The sequence below is a fragment of the Lithobates pipiens genome, unplaced genomic scaffold (genome assembly GCF_037356315.1).
Source record: "Lithobates pipiens isolate NorthernLeopardFrog02 unplaced genomic scaffold, aLitPip1_a1.2 Scaffold_27, whole genome shotgun sequence".
Taxonomy (NCBI): domain Eukaryota; kingdom Metazoa; phylum Chordata; class Amphibia; order Anura; family Ranidae; genus Lithobates; species Lithobates pipiens.
The window spans coordinates 44,617,600-44,635,719 of NW_027507788.1; the positions used below are offsets into that span (position 1 = coordinate 44,617,600).

Genomic DNA, 18,120 nt, shown 5'->3' on the forward strand with positions numbered 1-18,120 from the left:
CAGGAGCACACTATTTTACACTAAGGAATGCCTGATGTTACAAATTTAAGCTGTATGGAGAAACTTTTAAATAGACAAAAATGGATTTACACTGTGGTATTCTCTTTTCTTGTCCTGAGAACCGGCGGACAATGCTGTGACACCTGCCACCATGTTAGAGATCTGTGGTTTATCTCTCTATGCTTGATCCTGTAATTCTTCTGGTGAGTTTGAACCCCAAAGGGGCGTGTGAAACGCAGACTGCAGTGGGGTGTTTTAAAGATACAGCATAGCAACATCATTTTTTTTTTTCCTTCCACCTGAGGTTTCTGGGACTCTCTCCAACACTCAATTGTTAATACTCCTTATGTGTATTTATTTCACATGAGAGCTGTTCATGAACTTTGTGACAGTAGCGCTGCTTTATTAATCATCTAAGGCACTGTGTTTGACCTGTGTTATTTTATTAGTAATTGTGTGTTTTGTGTGCTTTTGCATTTTAAGTGGCAGCTTTTTTCATTAATATTAATATCACTGTTTTTATTAATGGTGTTCTGTTCTAACATTTAGTGTTATAACCATTATAGATTTAATCTGTCTGAAGCCTGATATATATTCTAGCGCTGAGTAAGTGGAAGGAGGCAAAGGAATTTACTTAATATATATGTTTAAATTTGTATTTTTTGCTAGAAAATTAATTAGAACCCCCAAACGTGTGTGTGTGTGTGTGTGTGTGTGTGTGTGTGTGTGTGTGTGTGTGTGTGTGTGTGTGTGTGTAAAAAAAAAAAAATATATATATTAAATTTTAGCGGAGACCCTAGAAAATAAGATGGCAATCGTTATATTTTATAACAAACTGTATTTGCACAGCGGTTTTTCAAGCGCAATTTTTTTCTGGGAAAAATACACTTTTTTAATGAAAAAACAAGACTCTACTAAGCACTTTTTTTTTTTTTTTCTGTAGAATGTGAAAGATGATACACTGAGTAAATAGATACTGAACATGTCATGCTTTTAAAATTCTGCACGCTCGTAGATTGGTGACAAACTAGAATACTTAAAAATCTCCATAGGCGACGCTTTATATTTTTTACTGGTTACCTGTTTAAAGTTAGAGGAGGTCTTGCTCTAGAATTATTGCTCTCGCTCAAATGATTGCAGCGATGCCTCACGTGTGGTTTAGTTTAATTTTTTATTTTTCTTCCAGCAGTTTTGTCCTTTGAGAATAGTGCCTTTTTGGTCAATTTTAAAATTATTTTAATATTTTGTGTTTTTATTTTTTGATAGTGGTGCAGTCAAGATTTTGTGGTGCTCTGTATGCCCTTTTCTCTCTCCTCCTTTAGTTGGTGCTTTACTGTTTTCTATAGTGAAATTACGACCTTTTTCTCTTTTTGTTCATTGACGGACACAGCTACTTTAATTCTTGACCTTAGGGTTATCACGCCACCTTCGGGAGAGGACTAGGCAGAACATGTAAAACCCAGGGGGTGGTCCTTCTGGCTATAACCCCTCACCCTGATTCCAGCAGCTCAGTTTATTTCTGCCTAGTGTAGAAGGACCTGGCTCCCTGAGTGGACCATTGGTCCTGGGAATTATTTTATTTATTTTTTTCCTGCAATTTTGATCCTGTGATCTACAGTCAACGGCCGGACATGGTGACAGGCTGGATAATATAGATCCTTGTCTCCCCAGCCTGGCCATCAAGCGTGATCAGACCCTAGCTAAACGCTGGGTCGGTCACAACATGCCCCTTCTTCTCCAGGGGCGGCCGGTGAGCTGTATGCTCCGGCGCACACATGACATGACCAGGCTACTGCTGTCTGTATCAGTGTGCCATGGCCAACAACCACCCTGTACTGCTCGGATGATGGATCTATGGTGGAATGCATCCAGCAATCCCAACAGGAGTGGTAAATACGCCTCTCCCTGCCTTGCCAGGATGGAGCAGTTGGGCATTCCCTGGGAGGTCGACTAGGGGGTCTCTCACTCTCCCTTTCCTCTCTCCCTAGCCCTCATTCCCTCCTCCCCCTGCTGGGGCAGCTGTTTGACTGGGCATGAGGTGGGGGGGGGGGCTCAGCTAGGAGGGTGGGATTTGTGTACCTTGCCTTAGTTCCCTAAGTTGTGGCAGGCAAGTGAGGGGGTCAGCATGGCGTCAGAAGCTGGCGCTTCTTCCCCAGACATCTCTGCTATTGCAACCGGCTCACCTGCTCAAGTGCCTATGGCCGCTTTGTCAGCGGTCCTGGAGACCTTTGTTGCCAGGGTGGAAGCGGCGTGGAAACTGGCAGGCGGTCTACCCAAGTCATCAGATGCTGGACCCAGGGAATGGTCAATGTATTCCGGCTCCTTTGCCTAAAGTGGGGCACACTAGATGTGGACCTCTTGGTCTCTCGGCTCAATCGGAAGGTGCAGAGGTTTGTGTCCAGGACAAGAGACCCTTGGGCAGTTGTGTCAGACGTGTTGGTGGCTCCATGGGGGTATTGGCAAATTTATGCCTCTCCCCCTCAAACTTCTACCACATCTGCTGCGCAGAGTGGAGGCTAAGGGGATTGCGGTGATTCTGATTGCACTAGCCTAAGACATGCATTGTTTTTTAATTCCCACCCCACTCCTTTCTTCAGCAGCTCTGCAAGGATTGGCTAAGGGTGTATCTGTCTGCTACGGCTCCCTTTCAGAAGTCGGACTCGGTTTGTCTCTGGCTGGTCTGAAAAAAGGTCTGGCAATCTCATCGACCACCATTTCTCGTGGATCAGACAGATCGTAGTTCAGGCCTATGCCTTAAAGGAGTGGGTGCCCCTTTTCCTGTCACGGCTCATTCCAATAGGGCAATTGGAACCTCCTGGGCTTTCGGACATCAAGCATCTGTCTCCCAGGTGTGTAAAGCGGCGACTTGGTTCACAATTTCACTAAATTCTACAAAGTTCACGCAAGTGCATCTTTGGATGCTTGCTTTGGCCGCAAGGTTATAATTTAAACTTTCTGTTAAAAGTTTGTTGTGAACGCATCTTTTGATGCATAAGTTGGCCGCAGGTTTTGATGGCGGCCATTTAAGATGGCAACTCCTCTGTTGAGGTGTTCCTTTTGTTGTGGATGAAGTTATGTTTTGCTGTTTACACCCCTCGTTTTTTGACACTGCCTGGGGACGTCCCTAAGGTCAAGAATTAAAGGAGCTGTGTCCATCAACGAACGAAAGAGAAAATGGGATTTTTGTACTTGGCGTAAAATCCTTTTCTCTGAAGTTCATTGACAGACATGGCACCCACCCCTCCTATTTATGTTTGTACTGCTTTTTGACAAACTGACCTGCAGAGTGAGGAGTTGTAGCCAAAGGGGAGACCGCCCCCAGGCAGTGCTGTGCAGTCTTGCTGGTTTTACATGTTCTGCCTAGTCCTCTCCTGAAGGTGGAGTGATAACCCTAGGGTCTAATACAAAAATCCAATTTTTGTTTGCCCTAGAACTTTTCATACATAGTGCTAAGGGATTCTAACTTGAATACAGTTCAGAATAGATGTCATTGATCTCTCTATTTACAACTACAGAGATGCTAAGAAATTTGTTTTATTTCTTTTTCCTAGAATTTTGTGAGAATTTACCCTCTGATGGAAGAGAAGCAATAATCATGAACAACATTTTACCCTATGTAAAGGTAATTTTTCCCAAGCATGTTAACCACTTCAGCCCTGGAAGATTTTACCCCCGTCCTGACCTGAGCACTATTTGCGATTCGGCACTGCACCGCTTTAACTGACAATTGCGTGGTCGTGCGTCGTTGCACCCAAACAAAATTGATGTCCTCCCCCCCCCCCCCCCCCCCCCACAAGTAAAGCTTTCTGTTGGTATTTGATCACCCCTGCGTGTTTTTTTTTAATTTATTTTTTTGTTTTTTTTTCCCACTATAAACAAAAGGGCAACAATTTTGAAAAAAAACGCAATATTTTTTACTTTTTGCTATAATAAATATCCCCCAAAACTATGGGGGGAAAATTTTTTTCCTCAGTTTAGGCCGATATGTATTCTACATATTTTTGGTTAAAAGAAAATCCCAATAAGCGTATATTGATTGGTTTGTGCAAAAGTTATATCGTCTACAAAATAGGGGATAGTTTTATGGCTTTTTTTTTTTATTATAATTTTTTTTTTCTTTTACTAGTAATGACTTTATCGGGACTGTGACATGGCAGACAATTTTAATACATTTTTTGGAACCATTGGCTTTTTTTTTTTTTTTACAGTGGTCAATGCTATACAATTGCATTGATTACTGTAAAAATGTCAGTGGCAGTGAAGGGGTTAACCACTAGGGGCAGTAAAAGGGTGAAGGGGAGATGGGACTGTAGCCACGATCTGTCCTTCCCTCGAGAAACTGAAACTGTGTGTTTACACACACAGATCACGGTTCTCGGTGTGCCCGGCAGTGATCGCGACCACTGGGCACTCTCATCAGCTCCATGGGCGAGCAGGGGGTGCGCACGCACCCCCTAGTGGCTGTCTACTACGTAACATGGCGGCAATTCGTGCAGCCGAGCCATGTTGCCACACTGCTGGGTGGTTGGCATGCGGTTAATCTGCATTTCATTTTTATTTTTTTGCTAGAAAATTACTTGAAACCCCCAAACCTATATTTTCTTAAAGCAGAGTTCTTGGAAAGTAAAATGATGATGGCTGTTGCAATTTTTAATGTTGCATGTTATTGGTGTGGGCATTTCTCTAACCAGATGAGTTGGATCTAATCATAACTACTGTCACTTTTGCAGGCCTGAGATATCGAGACCAGAAAATAAAAATAGATGCTAACTTATGTCAGATCTAGCTGGAAACTCCTTACGTGTTTGTTGTGTGTTTTTTTTTTTTTTTTTTTTTTATATAGATTTACAGACCTCATTTATTTGTCCTATATTTTTTTTTATCTCCTTTTTATAGGAACTGGTATCTGATACAAACCAGCATGTGAAGTCTGCACTAGCCTCTGTAATCATGGGATTATCCACAATTTTAGGCAAAGAAAATACAATTGAACACCTCTTGCCTCTCTTCTTGGCGCAGTTGAAAGATGAGGTAGTGTTTAATTTCTCAGTTTCATTTGTAAAGGCCAAAGATTAACCTGTGTGAATCCACATTTTGTATTGTCTGTGCACATCATCATTGTTTTCTTTTCAGGATTTGCAAATGATCATGTTTTTACTTTAATGCCCTTTGTCCTTTTGTGAGAGAATTAAGTGTTGTTTCAAAAGGCTTTTCCTATCGTACATCATGGGACACAGTGCCATAGTAGGTACTATGTGGGTTATAGGCTACCTTCAGGTTATGGACACTGGCACACAAGAAGCCCACTCCCTATATAACCCCTCCCACTACTGGGAGTACCTCCAGTTTTTCGCCAGTGTCTAAGAGGTTGGTCACGAGTAAAGATGTTCTGTGCTCCACTGGAGCAATCCTTGCTGAGGCTAGTTATGCAGCCGCATCCATTCAAAGTGTCTTAGGCTGAATTGAATGGTTTCTGGGCCTTGTGTCCGAAGAAACAAGGTTTTTCCCCAAACGTTTCTTTTTAGAGAGCTGTATCCCGGGATCCAGTACTTTTGGTATTAAGGCCATAAAGTTTTACTGGCGGGATGCTATTACAGGTCCAGGATTGTGGATTCCCGGCTCCTGAAGGTTTAATGGAACCCACCGTGTATGGTGAAGATTGGGTCTATTGGTTTTACCACAGAAAACCCTGCAGCGGGAAAGGTAAGTGGAGTTTTTCTAAGAAATTTTTGAATTTTCTTATGAAAGGCCCCCTTTAAATTAGTAAATGTTGTCATGCCTATGTTTCACCACTGGGGGCTGTATGGAGCACATACCTTCTCATGCTTCCTCAAAGATATCACGCTGTGTCCGTAACAGCAGGCTTCCTTTTCTCTCCAGGCAGCAGCAGACCTCCGGTAAGTTTGGGGGGTTTTTCCGCCTCACCAGACATCCCCCACCTGTGCTGTATCCCTTTTCGCGAGGAAGAGCGTCAGGAGAAAGGAGAAAAAAAACGTTCAGCATGCCGCCATGCTCGGCAGTTTCCAGGCTCTCTCCTCGCCATTTTTTCCCCCTCTAAATGATCCCATGAGATCAGAGGCTTGCCCTCATGTGGGAAAGCGTTTTTTTTTTTTTTTTTTTTTTAAGCAATGGAGGGGGTGGGGCTTAGCGCAGCATTGGCGTCCTCCAATGTCCAGCGTGGGAATGTGTTTTTAAAAGCACCATTATTGCTGCTGCAAGCTGACGGGGGGACACGAGCAACAGGGGCATAAAAGGTTTGGTGACACAGGCATTCCTTTTGACACATTTACTATTGCATCAGGCTGAGCATTAATAGCGGCAAGGCTGGACTACTGCTCAAGCAGTGGATGCGTTCCTTTTGGTAGTACCTCTGCTTTGTGCATCAGCTATGGTTGTAAGGGGGGTAAAAACACCTCAAAAAAGGGCTATAGAAAGGCTTCTACAGCCACAAGGAAGCCTAGAACCATCTCAAAAAATGGCATCCTCCCCTGAAAGTGCTTTGGCTGGTCAGAGTGAGCCATCAGGGACGTCTGTTGTTGCAGCTGCTCTTAATACTGCATCCCCCGTATATTTTGCTGAAGAGGTTTTTTTTCCTCCTCCATTTTAGGCTTGGAACAAATGATGGCTTAATTGCATCCCAGAGTGGGACTAAGCATGACTGGTTCCCTTCCATTACCCAGGACCCTCAAACTGAGGAACAGGGGGCGAGAGATGACTAATTTCTCTCAGGAGACCAGGAAGAGGCTGATGACTCTTCTTCTGAAGAGTCTAATACAGATGCATCGGGTTCACAAGAAAGGTTGTTGGTTCCACACTTTTGCTGCCAGTAGCGAAGTCAGTCAATGAGCCCACTTCTTGTTTGGGTTCCCTAAAGCCTCCTAAGGCTATTCATGCTTTTCCTATCCATTCATTACTAAAAAAGCTTATGAATTCTGAGTGGGAGCACTCAGATAAAGTTTTTTTCCTCCAAAAAAGTTTTCAACAGGAAGCGTTTAATAAGAAATGGGGGATTCCAGCAATTGACACTGCTATACCCTCTGTGAACAAATACTTGATTTGTCCGGAAGACAATGCTCAAATGCTGAAGGATCCAACAGATAAGTTGGAATTGCTATTTAAAAACAAATACTTCTCTGGCAGATTCAGTGGTTCAGCCTGCACTGGCAGCGATCGGTGTATGTCAGTCCTTAAAAGACCAGTTTAAAGAGGTGCTCAAGATTATTCCTGATCAGCAGGCCCACGATTTGGCTGGGATATCAGAAGCGTTATGTTTTACAGTAGATGCTATGAGAGATTCTATTCTCCAGGCCTCACAGCTTATGCTGGGGCTGATGCATGTGCGTAGAATTCCATGGTTGAAAAATTGGTCAGCCAAAGCGCCGTGTAAAAAGCTCTTAGCTAGTTTTCCATTTCACGGTGAACAGTTGTTTGAAGACGATCTGGATAAATACATCCAAAGAATTTCTAATGGAAATTTTTTTTTTACCAGTTAAGAAGTTTTAAGCGTTTTTTCTTTTAAAGAAGCTTCTTCTCCACTGCCAGGAACATCAGCCTCCAGGCAGTCATGATGGTCTCCACTGTCAAGTTCAAGAGGTAAACCTCAGGGTCAACCCCAGGGTCAAGAGGCCCTGGGGGAGGAGACCCACAAAACAAAATACTAAAACCTCCTTATGAAGGGGCATACCCGGTCACTCAGGGGGCGGGGGGACTTCTGTGGTTCTCAAGGGTCTGGCAGGAACAGTGTCGAGACAAATGGGTGTCGTCTTAAATATCTCTAGTTTACAAACTAGCATTCCGAGAGGTTCCCCTCTCCTTGTTTTCTCAGATCAGATGTTCCCAGAGATCCAGAAAAGTCTGTCTTTCTGGCTTTGAATCATCTCTTGTCTCAAAAAGTCATTTTGTTGGTCCCCATATAAGAGTGAGGGCTAGGGTTTTATTCAAACCCTTTCACCTTACCAAAACCAAACGGGGATGTCAGATCCAATTTGGATCTCAAAGATCTAAACAGTTTTTTGAATATCCGCTCTTTTCGCATGGAATCAATCCGATCAGTGTTCTCCATTCTATTAGGTGGAGAACAGCTAGCGTCAATCAACCACATCAAGGATGCTTATCTTCATGTACCTATTTTTCCCCTCTCACCTAAAATATCTACGCTTCGAGATAGAAAATCTTCATTTTCAGTTTGTATCTCTGCCTTTCAGTCTAGCTACTGGAATATCTAGGTTGGATTCACAACCTGTAGAAATTCTCCCTTAAAACCATCAAGGAGATTGCAGTACTTGGGTCTGATCATAGATGCAGCTCAGAAGTGTGTGTTCTTTCCCCAGGCAAAGATCAGTTCCATAAGGAAAATGATTCAGGTGGTCAAAGCAAAGAAAAATCCTTCTATTCAAGTTTGCATGAGATTGTTTGGAAAGATGGCTTCTTCATTCGAGGCCCTTCCTTATGTGCAGTTTAATTTGAGACTGCTGCAAGACCCTATCCTGTCAACTTGGAACAAGGCCCAACTCTGGACTTCCCAATGCATTTATCCCCAAAGCGCGTCGGAGCCTCAGTTGGTGGCTGATATACAAGAATCTTCAAAAAGGAAAATCCTTCCTACCAGTTACCTTGAAGGTGGTAACAGATGCCAGCCTTCTGGGCTGGGGAGCAGTCCTGGAAGAAGCGTCTGTCCAAGGAAAATGGTCCAAAACAGAAATGACCTTGCCCGTCAATATTCTAGAGATTCGGGCAGCATGCATGGCTCTGAAGGCCTGGACGCTCAGATTACGGAATTGTCCTGTCAGGATCCAATCCGACATTGCCACATCAGTGGTCTATCAATCACCAAGGGGGCACGAGAAGTTGTGCAGCCCAGAGAGAGATAAATCATATCCTATCTTGGGTAGAAGACATTCCTTGCTCATCGGCAGTCTTCATTCCAGGAATAGAGCATTGGCAGGCGGACTACTTGAGTCGCCAACAGTTGTTCCAGGGAGAATGGTCTCTTCCCCCCCGACATCTTTCTGTCAATATGTCAAAGATGGAAAATTCCGGACGTGGATCTGTTTGCGTCCAGGTTCAACAAAAAGATAAATAACTTTGTGTCAAGGACAAAGGTTTCGCTGACATGTGGAACAGATGCCTTGGTTTTTCCGTGGGATCAGTTTTAACTGATCTGCGCATTCCCTCCTGTTCTGCTTCCGTGCCTTCTTCGCAGGATTGAGCAGGAAGGAAAGAAGGTGATTCTTTTGGCCCAGGAGATCTTGGTATGCAGAGATCGTAAAGAAGGTAGGATCCTTGAATTTCCACAGATGGGATTAGAAATGAAGATGGCCTGGAGTACTATCAAAGACCAGGCGTTGGCCTTATCGTTTTATCAACGACCACTTGCTTCACACTGGTTCGTAGCTTTATTCAGGGGGTAACGCGGATTAATCCTCCGGTTAGTTCACCCCTAAACCCTTGGGACTTGAATTTAGTCCTGTCGGTATTACAGAAACAGCCTTTTGAGCCGATACAAGATATTCCCTTGGTCCTTTTGACAAGGAAATTGGTTAGTTTTTCTGGTTGCCATATCATCTTCTGCAAGAAGAGTATCAGAGTTGGCTGCTCTTTCTTGTAAAGAGCCATATTTGATTATGCATAAGGATAAGGTTATATTGCATCCTCATCCTAATTTCCGACTGAGGGTAGTGTCAGGTTTTCATTTAAACCAGGATATTGTTTAAAGGATGTGCCTTAATTTTTTTTCCAGAACCTCATTCTGCGGAAGAAAGATCACTACATTCTCTTGATGTGGTAAGAGCAGTCAAGGTCTATTTGAAGGTGACCGCTCAGATTCGTAAAACTGATGTTTTGTTTGTGTTGCCAAAAGGTCCTAATAGGACAGGCAGCTTTGAAATTTCTAAATGGATTTGTCAAGTGATTGTTCAGGCTTATGGTTTAAAGAGGAAACTTCCACCTTTTCATATTCAAGCCCACGCCACCAGGGCTGTTAGCACTTCCTGGGCAGTGCATCACCAAGCCTCCATGGCTCAAATCTGCAAGGCCGCAACTTTGTCTTCAGTCCATACATTTACCAGAGTCTATCAAATAGATGTAACAAAAAAAAGGTCATGAGGATTATCGCCTTTGGGCACAGTGTACTGCGGGCTGCGGTATAAGTCCTCTAGTCTCTTAGTGCCCTACTTTTGTTGTCTCCCTCCCTTCAGTTGGCAATGCTATGGGACATCCCTCATAGTGACTACTATGGCTCTGTGTCCCGTAACGTATACGATAAGAAAATAGGATTTTTTAAACGGCTTACCTGTAAAATCCTTTTCTTTGAATTGCATCATTGGACACGGAGGTCCCTCCCTTCTTTTTGGTATACACGTGTATTGCTTTGCTACAAAACTGAGGTACTGCCAGTAGTGGGAGGGGGTTATGTAGCGAGTGGACTTCTTGTCTTAGAGTGTGCCAGTGTCCATCACCTGAAGGTGGCCTATAACCCACATAGTAACTACTATGCCTCTGTGTCCTGTGATGTACTTCAAAGAAAAGGATTTTACAGGTAAGCTGTTTTAAAAATCCTATTTTCTGTTAATTTAGAGCAGTACACAGAGAAAACAAAAACGGTAGGGAGAGGATTCTGCTGTTGGTCAAAAAAGGGAATTGGACCCCTTTGTATTTGTCGGGGTTATTTGCAGTTGAGCCAGTTTTATCCTAGTAACCATTCTAGTCACCGAACTGAAAGTGAGTAAATTCACTATTTTGACCTGTCAGCAAAACAGGGGAAGTCTTCTAATGTGGCCTCTTTTTGCAAATTTGTAAAGGATTTCCTTCACTTTGGAGAGATTTACTTTCACCTATGAATCAAGTGACAAACTACTTTTTAAAACTTTTTGCTTTTAGTTTTAGGCATACTTAAACACCTAACTTGTGCTAATGCATCTAAAATTAGTTTTTCTGTAAAAATATGGGTAGCCATAGTTCTAATCAATAGTGCATATCAAACCACAGCTCAAACAGTATTAAAGTTCCAGTGTGCCAAACGATTAAAGTGCCAGAACTGTGCATACATAAAATGTATAGTCCAACGAATTATATATTTCATACAAATAATTATAAAGTCCAAAACAATATATGTAGACTAAAAAGTCCCAAAAAACTGAAGTGCTGTTGTGCAGAAATTCCTAAAGTTCTAGTGCCTCAAACGGTCATATGATGAACTGTACTCCACACAACCTCCTTGTGCTATTACTCACCAGATAGTATTAGCAATACTGTCTTTTAGACTTAAACTGGTAAGTGGGGAGTTGTAGCCACCGATCCTTTATTTCTTCCTATGTAATCACCACTCATACAAGAATAAAAGAGAATCCGTACTGTTATACGTTCTTGTTTTATTTTGTAAAAATATTAAAATTACACATGGTAAATTTTCATCTAGGGAACAGACTGATTCAAGTCAAGTTCTTACACTGAGTCTGCTTTACTCCCCAACGCTTGCATAACATGTATCCAGACAGGTCTGCCAACTGCACCAGATGTGACAGAGAAGAAGGTACATATATGCATATGTTCTGGATTTGCCCTAAAGTGGCCCGGTTCTGGTTGGTTGAACTCAAACTTTCGTCTGCAGCTGGCCCTGCCGGTTACACCTGGAGTGCTGCTCTTAAGCATTCCTGATGATGATCATAGACCCAGACACACCAAAACTCATGTTTTCTACTGTATTGCGCTAGAAAAGAAATTATACTGAAGTGGAATTCCCGGTGGTCCCCCCTCCCTTCGTGGGTTCTTGGGAACAAGCTATTACCTCGGCTCTTCCCATGTACAAACTAAGGTACATAAGCAGGAACTGCCCCGGGAAGTATGAGAGGGTTTGGCAATCCTGGACAGCATAACGGGCACAGTCTCACACTGATAGAGGGTTTACTTAGAGTTTAACTGTGCCCCCCAGGTCAGTGTTGCACCTGTAAATTATGTTTACTGCCCACTACTTTATTTGTATGATGCTCCACATGTACCTTTGTTTACATATTGTACTTCATAAAATGTATCGCGTTTACTCCCTCAATAAAAGAACAGTCTGTTCATGTTAAAAAAAAAAAAAAAAAAAAAACACTAAGTGTAATTTTAAACTTTTTACAAAACAAAAATATACTTCACTGTACGGCTTCTCTCCATGTATGAGTGGTGACTACATAGAAAAGAGGATCAGTGGCTACATCTTCCTGCTTACCAGTTTAAGCCTAATAGACCCACATGCAGTATTGCTAAGGGGTCAATACTGTCTGGTGAATAAAAGCACAGGGGGGTTGTGAGGAGCACAGTTCACCATGTGACTGTTTAGAACACTACAGCACTTCAGGAATTTCTGCACAACAGCACTTCAGAAAGTTTTTGGGGACTTTAGTCTACATATAGTCTAGTCTTTTTAGTCTACATATATTGGACTGTATAATTTGTTTCAAATATACAATTCGTTGGACTATATATTTTTTATGTATGCATAGTTGTGGCACTTTGGTGCGCGCACATTGGAACTTCAATACTGTTTGCGCTGTGGTTTGATATGCACTATTGATTAGAAAATGAACAGCAGCAACAGGAATAGTATACAGGTGGGTTTGATTGTATTTACACACTTGCACATTACATATACAAGCTCTCCATCATTTGTTCTTTGGTCTGTTATCTCTATACAAATCTTTCTAAAATCTTGCAGGCTGAAGATGATAGTCTTAGTCTTCAAAATCTTCTAATTGGTAGCCAATGTGATCTTGGCTGCTTAGGTTGGGAAATGAGCAGTAGTATTTTTTGCGTGTGTGTGTGTGTGTGTTTTTTTTTTTTTGTTTTTTTTTTCCTGCATTTTATTATGGTGGTATGTTGATGCCCTATTGTTTTGGATGATGTGTTAACTTTTAAGTATTCATGCAGTTGAATATATTTTTGGTTACAAAATTCCCACTGCTTCAAAAGTTATGTTTCTTTTATTTGTGGATGCTTCTAAGTTTGTCAGTAAGACTGGTTTGCTGCCAGTCATAATGCACAGGAGGGGATAAGCCAAGATGCAAACTTCCTAGTTGGTATGTTCAAACTAAAGGTGTGTGGTGGCTATTGTAGGGGCCTTCTGTAAGTTTTGGCTTCTACTTATTACTATAGAAAGTCTCACTAAAGTTTCACTTAAAGAGGAAGTAAACCCTGATGGGTTTACTTCCTCTTTCATTCCCTGCAAAGGCAAAGCATGCATCGCATAGTAGCCCATTATGTGTCACTTACCTGACACAGGAGCCAGCGAAGTCGCCGCTGTCCCCTGTAGTCCGCCGCATCCATCTTGCTGGTGGCGTCTCGCAGCTCAGCCGCTGTCATTCGGCGAAGCCGCGATGACGTCACTCCCGTGCATGCGCACGGGAGTCGACACGCGCGGCAGCTCCATTCTTGGAAATGCCGCGCTCAGTGCGCCTGCACGCGGCGTTTTTCGGGCAAATCTCTCCTAAACCATATAGGTTTAGGAGATATTTCTTGGACCTACAGGTAAGCCTTAATCTAGGCTTACCTGTAGGTCAAAGTGGTTTGTAAGGGTTTACAACCACTTTAAAAAATGTATTAAACCTAAAAAGCAAACCTTTACTATATTTCAGCTTACCAACTCTTGGATGTGATGGCTGCATTTGTTTATTATTTGTGTTTTTCTTTTATTTTCACCTTAGTTTGGCCAGTAAGTTTTTGTTTAACAGACCAAGCTGTCCTGCAAATGTAGCAGTTGGAGCGTTGAGGCAAACAATTTAACACTGACAGGGGGGGCTTAAAATCTGCTTTTATTTTATTTATTTTTTTTTTTTTTTTATGTAAAACCTTTATCCCAAAAGTAATCTGTTGGTGTAACTGCTTATAAAGTGAGCTGGAGTTTGGTTTTAATTTGTTAGTATATCATAATCTGCTAGTGCATCTAACATTCCCCATCCTCCAGACTAATCACGTTGCTGTCCACAAGTGCCCCTGTGCTCCTTCGTCCGGAGATATTCTAAAACAGCGCGCGATACAGGCCAGATCACCAACAACCAATGGGGAAAAGCCTTAAAAAAAAAAAATGCAGCCACCAACCACATCTAATGATTGGTAAGCTGCAGTATATTACACTTTTTTGGTTTTGGGTTTAATACTGCTTTAAGCATTTAAAAAAAAAAAAAAAGTACGCACTCTGAGAAGTTGAATGTCAGGTCGCTAAATGTCACCAAATATGAAGCCTTATATGTATTGGCTGATTTAATTATTAATCATTGTATATTGTTAAAGGCTTCATAGATCAGTTCTGTCCAGCTGATGGCCTTCCATCTGTTTTCTTGTTGTAGTTCTCTCTGCAGGCGCAGCATGATTGGAAACTGCTGCCACTCTACAGAAATGTCATGTAATAGCTGCCTACCCTACCTGTGCCTGAGCTGCTTCTTTGTTTTATCAACACAAACCTACCATCTTTGGATGTTTTTGCTAAAATATGAATTGCATAATTATATGGAATATTGTAGATGTTTTGTTTTTTAGAAGCCTATGTGGAAGCTGCTTGCTGCATTTACTGTGACTACGTCCACTGAGAGACCATGCCCAAAAGTGGCCCTGTCAGCTACAGTACAAAATATAAATTGGAGCCACCCTGTAAAAGAACATTGTCCATGCCTTCCTTTTTGCTGGGTGGTGATGGACCGCCTCAAAGCATTGAATAGCTCAGGGGGTTATGTTGTCTGACCCTTTGGAATTTGACAGAGAGCTTGTTCCCCACAGGACATCATGATAACCAACCATTAACTGCAGCAAAAATTCACAACACTGTTCTAATACATTGACATATCATGTGTCTAATTTCAGGTTTCTGTTGGACAAACTTTACATTCATTTAGAGTTCTGTATTTACACCAAATGCAGCTTTACAGGCTTTATTTAGACATGAGGTAAACCTTCTTCTTAGGACATTGCTTTATACTCCTGCATCTAATAAAACTTAAATCCACATTTCAATCAGTAATAGCCTCTTGCAGTAATTGTTCTCCTGGCTATGTTTTTAAGTTCATGCAATAATTCCTTCAATGTAATATAATTTTTTTTTAAAGTTGAAATTTTTAAATGCTAGCATATAGTATATGGAGAGAGATTACTAGCGCTGGCTAATGATTAACTGTAGGTATAGCATTGTTGAATATGCACACAGGAGCACTGCATTCGGGAATGAGTGGCTAAATATTGTAGCAGTGGTAACATTTGAGTATGGAAGTATGATGTAATCTGTTGTTGCTGTGGTTTATAATTTAATGGGAATAAAAAGCAGTAAGTGAAAAGTGAAGGAACTGGACTATATGAAAAGTCTTGAATTGAGCAAACTCGTTTTCTATGCTTAAATCTATTGAACTTTGTTCCCCAGTGCCCAGAAGTACGGCTGAATATTATATCTAACCTAGACTGTGTGAATGAAGTGATTGGAATACGGCAGCTTTCTCAGTCCCTCTTACCAGCCATTGTTGAGCTGGCAGAGGACACCAAATGGAGAGTGCGGCTGGCAATCATTGAGTACATGCCCCTGCTTGCTGGTCAGTTGGTAAGTACCTGCTACATACAGACACCCAGCATAAAGTAGACTAAAATATAATATTTTGGTTGGAGTTGGATTTTAAAGTACCTGAAGGAAACATGGGAAGAACATGGTTTCCATCTTTTGCTTGGCAAGCTTGCTAATCACTTTGGTACAATGACTTCTATATTTTTAGTTAGACTTCCATTATCTGCACACAGCAGACATCTTAGAGCAAGGTTCAATGACATTACAGAGTTCACTAATGCAGTACCACTACAATACCACTATAATGGAGGAATTGCAGGGGCTAAAAATGCGGACCGCTGTGAATTGCCTAGGTAACATTGTGATCACTATGACTAATTACAGGGATCACAAGTAAACCACTGTCGTAAATGGCCTTTATTGATGACCACATTGCTCACTATTGTGCTCTCTGTGATTGGACGTAGTGATCACATGGTACTTGGGACAGTCAGTGACCCTGTACCAGGCGATATCTGTAGCCAGTTACAGCAATCAAAATGGTAAACTGGTAATGAATGAAAGCCGTTCATGGCCGCTAAAATAATTGCTTATACAGTAATCATTCGTGTAATAAGCAATCGGTGTTAAAAAAAAAAAACACCCCTAAAATTTTCGCTATGGTTAAAAAAGAATGTGTATATACATTAATGTGCAAAAGTTTTAGGCAGGTGTCACAAATGCTGTGAGTTAAGAATGCTTTCAGAAATATAATATTTTGTTAATGGATAAGAAAAATTAACACACGAGAAATCCAAATCAAGTCAATATTTGGTGTAACCACCCTTTGCCTTCACAACCACATCAGTTCTCCTAGGTATAATTGCACACAGTTTTTGAAGGAACGTGGCAAGTAGGTTGTTCCCAAAGATCCTGGAGAACTAACCACAGACCTGTGGATGTAGGCTGCTTCAGATCCTACTGCCTCTTCATGTAATTCCATATTTTGTTAAGTGAGGGGATGTGTCCCTGCCCTCCAATCAGCTCCCAAAGCTCCCCTCACTGAGCTCTGCAGAGTATAACTTTAGCTCCCCACCCCATGCTTTCTAAAAGAACAGACAAACTGTATACATTTTGCTCTTTGACAGATCTAGAGAAGACTGCAGATTGACGGCTACAATTTATGCAGAAGGATTTGTTTAATCTGTGTATCACCTGAGGCCAGTCGCATCGCTGGGTGTATATATAAGGGCTTACAACCACTTTAGCACTGTGCTATAGCTAAAAGACAGCTACAACGCGGTACTATAGTTCTGGAAGGGGCATCAAGACGTCCTCCCAGTACCCCTCACCCTGTGAGGCACATTGGGCATGCTCTGCGAAGGACACAGCGGATCCCAGATAGGGTAAAGGGCCAATCAGCGGCCCTTTACCATGTTCTTAGCTGATCACATATAAACAAAATTGCCGGTTATCGGCACTCCTTTGTCTCTGTGGAAAGGAACACACATCAGTGAAGAATTACGTATTTGCAAAGTTTTATAACCAAAAAGAGAAAAAAATGCTTCCAAAATTTTTGGCCCTTTTTTTTCATTTGTTTAGCAAAAAAGAAACCCAGTGCTGATTAAATACTTCCAAAAGAAAAGTATATCTGTATCAAAGAAAATTAAAAATTTCATATGGGTAGTGTTGCATGACCGCACGATTGTCATTCAAAGTGTGACATCTCTGAAGGGTGTAAAAGTGTCCAGTATTAAAGTGGTTAAATGTCATTTCCCTCCCCCAACATCTGACTGAACAATGAAATAAACAGCAGACTGAGATAACCCCCCATTCACTCTGCTGTTTCCTGCTGTGTGTATATTAGTGTGATATTGGCACTGCAGCAAAATGGCTTGGTTTACCGTTCTCCTTCTAGTCGAAGTGCTGCTGTACAGGTAATTCAAAGAAATGGACACCAGGTTAAAATCATGTCCTTACACTTATTGGTGACTTGTATCTGCCTGGAGTTCAGCTTTACAAACTGGCACACGTTTCATCTAGAGCAGTGGAGCGAGACACATCTGCATGTCCTCAGAGCTTCTGGAACCTGATGATGGAAAGTGATACATACAGGGATTTCCCTAGAAGGAAAAGGATGGGCACCCACCAAGTAGAAGTTAGAAAATCTGTGTGTGATTTAAAAAAAATGTTTGTTTTGCTCATTCTTTGGTGAAAGTTGAACTTTAGTTAGAAAATTAGGTCCTAATAGTTACTTCATGCTATCCCCTTGCAGGTATAGCTATGTAAAACATAAAAAATAAGTGCCTATGCAGGTTTAAAATCCAGCAATGCACTGTCTCGCAGTGATCTGCACAGCATCTGTTGTCATGTATAATCAGCTAGTCACTAGAGGCATATTGGCCAACAGCCTAAAGATTTACTACTGCTGAGAGGGAAAGGAAGCCAGTAATATGAAAATAGTTCATCTCCCCCCAGTTCCCACAGTTTATAAATCTTCTTTTTACATTAAAATATTGCCACTATATACCTTTTTGGCTTATCTTTATACCACGGTTAGTGATGAACTGCATGGTTTCTCCAGTGCTGAGAGTTCAGGTAGGAGGAGATTTCCACTTCAG

At 41.8% G+C, this 18,120-nt stretch overlaps 1 protein-coding gene across 1 annotated transcript in view; it reads left to right on the top strand.

Annotated features, from left to right (window-relative positions):
* PPP2R1B (protein phosphatase 2 scaffold subunit Abeta) overlaps window positions 1-18,120 on the top strand; it is an 83,170-nt gene that overhangs the window by 49,319 nt on the left and 15,731 nt on the right. Inside the window, 3 exon segments of the mRNA XM_077456933.1 lie at window positions 3,552-3,622; window positions 4,897-5,031; window positions 15,386-15,559. Of these exon segments, the coding sequence (XP_077313059.1) occupies window positions 3,552-3,622; window positions 4,897-5,031; window positions 15,386-15,559 (380 nt within the window).